This window comes from Bidens hawaiensis, unplaced genomic scaffold (genome assembly GCF_021521415.1).
Source record: "Bidens hawaiensis isolate Kalapana, Puna unplaced genomic scaffold, B.hawaiensis_p1.1 tig00001093_1, whole genome shotgun sequence".
Taxonomy (NCBI): Eukaryota; Viridiplantae; Streptophyta; class Magnoliopsida; order Asterales; family Asteraceae; genus Bidens; species Bidens hawaiensis.
The window spans coordinates 543,941-550,801 of NW_027491064.1; the positions used below are offsets into that span (position 1 = coordinate 543,941).

The following is a 6,861-nucleotide window of genomic DNA, read 5'->3' on the forward strand; positions in this document are numbered from 1 at the left end:
TTAATTAAAAGAAAAGAAAAGAATAAAAAAAATAGTAAAGTTACCAAATTACTTATGACTTAACGAATAAAAGTAGACGGGTTAGAAAAAAAAATTAAAACTGCAAGTTTTAAAAAACTGAGGTAGTCATTTGTAAAAAATTCTAAAATAGTACTAAAATTTCATAATTAAACAAACCACATTACAGTTAACTCAATTATCAAAACAAAAGAAAAACAAAAAAGTTGTACCAAAAAACTTAACTGCATAAAGCTTAAAAATATTGTATAAACATGTACTGACGTACATACGCACACACAAAAGTTTTAGTATGATGATTATTGATACCTAAATATAATGAATGCACAAATGATTAAGCAAAATAGTAAAAATGTTTCAAATGAAATTATAAGCATAAATTGATTTGTAAATTGTGTCAAATGCAATGGTCTAACTAAATCTGAAAGCATCCACAAAAAGGAAAACATAAATAGAACACAAACAAATACAAAAGGCCTTCACAAGAGACCTTAAACTACATGTGACAAAATAATGGTACAAAAGCTAACATTGGAAAAATAAATCTTAAGATTTCAGGCCCATCAGTATAAGCATTTGTAGATATCATGAAGCGCTTTCGGTGGAGTTATAAGCAGCATCAGCCGCAGAGGTGTCCATATCGTTCAAACCTAACTCCTCGTTTTGTTCCCAACTCCTCTCGTATTCCTCAACTGTGTAATACACCATAAACATTATTATTAATTTTTGCATTCATAAATATTATACAAGTGGCAAGATTTGTAATTAACTAGACTTTTGTGGGTTCAAAAAGCAAACTTACTTGTTAACTGATGATCGTCTTTAATATCATCACAAGCTGGAGCAATGAAAGAGTTTGCCAGTGCATCATCCATGATCAAGGTCCACGGTTCTTCAAGACTCAAAAGCTAAAAGAAAATTAATAAAAAACAATTTCACATTTTTTTTCAATTAACACGATAGTTATATTAAAAAAACAATAGCACTGCAAATGAATACCTTAGTAAGCCTAGTTCTGAAGTCCAGCCACTTGTTTTTTCGGTCCTCTTCTAAACTATCTCCAAAAGTAAACCCGTGCACTCTCTCCAGAGCTATAATGCACAAAACAATTCGATTATACAAAACTGAAACTAACAAGTGTTTTGTGTAATATTTATATTCATTACCTTCACTTATCTTTGTAATCAAACCTTCAACAGTTGTAACGATACCTCCTAAAGTGCCACTTGTTAACTCCAAATCTATTTCGGGAATTATTACACTAGCAGTATCTGACTGATACCAAAAAAAACAAAATTAAAATTTAGATGCTATAAACAACTTACTCGATTGCAGCTAGGGGTTTGCATAGGTCGGTTTTGAGCTCAAATCAAACCATAAACCGAAAAATCAGTTTTTGAAAACTGTTTGGTTTTGGTTTTGGTTTTTTCGGTTTTACCATTTGGGCAGGGAAAAAAAATGACCCAAAGTAATGAATTCGGGCCTAAATCTTGGTGTTGACTAATGGTTAACTGATTATTATATCTTGGGTTACACTATTTATTAAACTCTTATAAGTTACTCAACATCTAAAACTAAAAATAAAAATCTATACACCCGGTTCGGTTTTTTGAGCTAAAATCACAATCGAACTGAAAATTCGGTTTTCACGAACCAAAACCGTCGGTTTTGTTGGAGTTCGACTTTTTCGGTTTCATGCATACCTTTATCACATCACGACTCAAGTCACTTGTGTTTTTAACGGAAACAGAAACTTTCTTCCCCTTAGCAGGAATGGCGCCACCTGGCTTTAACTGTAAAAAGTAGAATATTCTATGAGAATATGCTACTTAAAAGGGTATCACAAAATAATACGACTATAAAATATCATACACGAACCTCAGAATTACGGTAGCCACAAGCATCACATGTGGATGCCATGACAATTACTTCTTGAAAGTAAGGGATTTCTAAATAAAGTTAAGGTAACCATATTCTGAATTTGTGGTAGGATGATATCACCATAATTATAAGATTTTGTAATGAATGATGATAAGAAAAAAAAGGATACTTGTAAGGAACATCCGAGTCTCGCAGCTTACAGCACAAGCACCACACGTTGATGGAAAGGTCATCACCTGTTAAAAAGAATACTATTAAAGGAAAAGAAAAATGATACCTTTAAATTCATATCAATGACTTCTGGGAAGTTACAGGGTATTTAACTGCTGTGGATTTGTTTTCTTTAGTTAAACAAACAAACATGAATATATGTCTCGTTCGTTTACATTCATTATTATATTCATTAAAGTTTGTAGACCCATTACAACCTAATCTAGTTTTAATAATTTTTCTAAGCCCAACACATTGTCGTCCACATTTAACTTTTTACTAGTTTTAGCTCAGTTATATCCGTTCATCTATTTTCAACTATGTTCACTCGTTTAAGTTCATGAGCCGTTTGTCTGTGTTGTTAATGGCGAACGTAAACGAACATGAACAAGTTAATTTTCTTAAAAAACAAGCACAAACAAGACAACCATGATCGCTTAATTATTCGTGTTTGACTATTTGTTCAATTCAAGTTAAATGAGCAAACTAACAAGAGCATAGCCGTTGGGTTCTTTTAGTATCATCTGTAAAATTAATTAGTCAATTAACTTTTTATTTATTTAGATACATATTGTAATAATCAGAATCACTTTATCCAAATGCCTAGGTCTGCAAATGTCCCAAACTTTCAGTGAAGCGTTAGACAGGGAAGTTTGTATATATTTGTTAATATAATAATCAAACGAATATGAACAAAAAAATTTGTTCATTTAGTTAAACGAACAAGTCATCAAACATGAACACATCTAGTTTGTTCATGACCGTTCGTTTACATTCATTTATGTTGTTCGCATTAATTTTTAACTGGTTTTAGCTTAGTTATGTCCGATCATCTATTTTCAGCTATGTTCATTCGTTTACATTTGTGAACCATTTGTTTATATTGTCAACAAATGAACACAAAACACGTTATTTTTGTTAACAAACAAGAACAAGAAAACCATGTTCGCTTAATTGTCTGTGCTCAATCGTTTGTTCGATTAAAGTCAAACAAACGAACATGCACATGCTCTGTTTGTATTCATTAAGTTCGTTTACAAGCCTACAAATGTGCCTTTATTGTACCTCTTCTGGTGCAGTATAGCGAAACAAAGCTTCAGCAAATTCCGAGCTATTGCCTTGGGCTATGGCTCGGCGACCCGCAACCGCTCCAACTGACCCATGTGGGTCAACACTTGCTTCTGATACTTGTGTCGGGTCAAAGGCATAACCCAATGATGCATCTTGCTCACGAGTTCGTTCATAAAACTCTATACTTAGTGATGGATCTAATGATGGGGCAAACCTGTCGTAAAAATGTAGGCTATCTTTAGTAGAAAATAAAGGTGAAAACTTTTGACCCGTTTATGGATATATGGATAAATTTGAGTTGCAATTATTTCCCTAATGGGTCAAGTTAGATAACTGTAAAGAAATAAATACGAGTTGAACAGGTCCAAACTTACCAAATGTATATATAAAACCTTCTAAATAGACTTGTCAGTAAAAGAGTTCTTGTAAGGATGTTTAAAAAGGTCAATTAGTTGTAAAGTTCATCAAAGAAAAAAAATAAGTGTTTGCATGCCCAACTAAGCCCATGTAACATTTTACCCATGTAACATTTTACCCATCTAGACAGTGGCGGAACTTGAACATCTACATTGGGGAGGCTGAAAATCTTTAAGAAAAAATAAGTTCTTACACATAAAAATCCCAACTTTTTTTCACCAAAATTAAGTGCACATGCTTGATTTTGGATTTCAATTTCGTTTGATGAAATGGAAAACCAATGGCAAAATAGCGATAGCATTTGAAATTGAATTTTTAAAGTGGAAAACCGATGGTTGCAGGCTCATTCATTCCCTAATTCTGGATTGAGTTGGTTTGGGCTTGGGGGACAAGAAAAACCCACAACAATAATCAAGCATAATAGGCTAATACCTAGCTCTAAGCCCAAAGTTGGGGGTGGGAGTGAAGATTTTGTCCTTGGATCTAGACCCATGACCAACACACCAGCCACGCTAGAAGCATAAACAAGCCAAGCCCGCTCGTGTGCTACTCGAGATCGACTAGCTAAAAGCTCAAACTCAAATCAATCCGTAAATAAACGAGCTCGAGCATAAAAATAAGCTCGTTTAACAAAATAACCTGGGCTGGCCCACAAACCTAATCGAGCCTATCATTTACATAAACTTTTATTTAATATATAAAATATAGGAATAACTTCATAAAATTGTAGCTTCATAATTTTATTTATATATTTATATAATACCTAATATTATTATTTATTATATATAATATATAAGTTATGATGAAAATATCTACATAGTATATATTTTGTAAAATGTTGCATATGAGGATTTATAATTAAAAAACAAGTATATATAAGTTGTTTATAGATCAAAATGAAACGAGCTCAAGCCTAATCAAGCTCAAGCTCGGCTCGTTTAGACCACATCTTGTAGAAATATGAAGATAAAATCAAAGGAAACGATTTTAACTGATCCTTACAAAGTGCAACACAAATAAAAGAATCATATGAATGCTCCCACTAACTCCAACCACACATGCCTAGCTAAAATAAAATAGAATATAGGATTTAAAAACTTTCTTCACAAAGCAAAGAAAGTAAATCAAGAACTTATAAAATGGTAAGTAACTTACGGGTTCTCTACAAAACTGTTGCCAGCAGGATCATCAAGAATGAAAGTAAAAGACGAACTTCCTGTTGCGCATGCTTTTAATTTTACTATAAATTGGTCTATTGCCTCAGCTGTTTGGGGATCCACTTTCTAGAAGCATAAAAAAACATGTCAAAAGATTAAAATAAGAGCATTCTAGAAGAATGACTTGTAAATGAATATTTACCTTTCTCTCTTCTTGAAGGGCTTGTAATTCTTCACAAGCTCTTAATAATATCCCTTCTACCTGAGAAATATAAAACACATTTTATTATTTGACTCACTGTTATGCATAGAATAATCAACTTTGCTGCCATTAAAGCCAATATTTGATAAACTAGAAAAAAAAAGTATGCAAAACATACAGTTGATAGAGATCCACGTTGTGCTTCAGGAGGTATCTCAAAGTCCAATTGAGGAATCTACAAACATTGATGACTATAAATAAGAGTATATTTGTAAAAATAAAAGCTTCATAGAAGTATATGAAAGTTAGTTCGAAGTACCTTGATTGTGGCAGTCTCAGATTTGACTACTTGTCGATTAAGGATCTGCATTTGGACAAAAAATAATTACTATTAATGTTTTAATGAATGTATTTATTCCCTGTGAACTTCTTATAAACAAATTATAGTCTGCCCCATTTAATTAAGGGAAAACTTCAGGCCCCCTCATAACTTGATATAATATATTAATATCATCATACTTACTAAACAAGAAATCATATAATCAAATACGTCAATTATTAAACTTATGACATTCATACCCTTCCGTTAAAAGTTGCATTAGAATATATAAGAGTTTAGAGTGTAAGGAAAAAAGCAGGGTATAATGGATATTCGTTTTTTTGGTTGGATGATATTATACAAGTTTTGAAGGTAACATTCTACTAGGTGCAAACAAAAAAAAGGGATTTTATTTGATATACTTGAGTTCTCTCTACCTTTTGATCAGCTAATGAAAACTCCACACGGTAGCGTGACCCTCGGGGCTGTATCTCCCCAGCAAACTGCACCTCGTTATTCCTAACCAATGAAAAGGAAAAAGTAAGTAACCGGAAAGGCAGTTAAGAGAAGGCAAAAATATTATGAATATGAATTCTTGTAAATCTCAAAAATAAAAAAATAAAATGATTACCTCTCATTACAGTGAGAGCATTCAAAGGCTGACAACAAGATCTGCATTTAGAATAGCTGCAATGAGAAATTATAATTAGGAAAGAAAAGTGAAGTCAGTGTTTACCTTTCTAAAATGTGGAATGAATGTCAACAAAAATCTTGTTGTTCCCTGGGGCATTCATTCATTATGAATAGCACGTATTAGTGAAAACTTAAAAACTGATTGATAAAACCACTCAATAATCCAATCCAATCCAATCCAATCCAACCCAAAGTAATAATAGCAATTAATTATAATATTGAATCGAGAGAGAGAGAGAGAGTACGTTTTGATGGCACCGCATACAGAGGCTTTCGACCTCGTAGACAGGGGCGTTATCGTCATCCGTAGAAATAGCTTCAACTACAGACCTAACGTCCATTATCTGTATTATTTGTATTTGTATTTGTATTTCGCTTGCACTCCGGCGCCCTCGAGAATAAGAAGAACGAACAAGAGGAAAAAAATAAGTGTTTTAACCTAAAATATAAGTTTCTAACTTTACAAATTAACCCCTCATCTAATTGTATTTCTTTTTTTTTCTATTAAAAACACACTTTTTATATTCCGTACAGTTTCTTTAAATTATCAATTCTTGCTTGTCAGATTGTAAGGCGTCAAATACAAACTTTTTATTTTTTACAAGTTAAGTATCAGTTGCTTTATAACATTATCAATCCAACATATATGCATATGCTATTATGCATGCACACAACCAACTCACGTATGTCCACCCCTTTACCCTTTCTACCATTCGTTAACCGACAACTTACTCGCCTTAATTTGAGTATCTCTTTCATCTCCTAGATAAATTTCAACTCTAACTACTAATCAATTAACACACATTCAAACCTTTATGTTGATTAGAATTCACAAAACCCACAATCAGCAATTATTTTACCTGCTTAAAATAAGGAATTTGATTTAAAATCTA

At 32.5% G+C, this 6,861-nt stretch overlaps 1 protein-coding gene across 1 annotated transcript; it reads right to left on the minus strand.

Moving 5' to 3' along the window:
• Positions 1-381: 381 nt before the first annotated feature.
• LOC143560038 (uncharacterized) lies at positions 382-6,342 on the minus strand. The gene is made up of 16 exons (XM_077048445.1): positions 6,214-6,342; positions 6,012-6,056; positions 5,907-5,947; positions 5,713-5,794; positions 5,276-5,320; positions 5,135-5,191; positions 4,957-5,016; positions 4,753-4,880; positions 3,175-3,394; positions 2,069-2,135; positions 1,897-1,967; positions 1,722-1,811; positions 1,185-1,293; positions 1,018-1,109; positions 821-926; positions 382-710 (listed from the first exon to the last, which is right to left on the minus strand). Exons 1-16 carry the CDS (start codon positions 6,307-6,309, stop codon positions 604-606), a joined length of 1,416 nt encoding a protein of 471 aa, XP_076904560.1. The 5' UTR covers positions 6,310-6,342; the 3' UTR covers positions 382-603.
• Between the last annotated feature and the right edge of the window lie 519 nt (positions 6,343-6,861).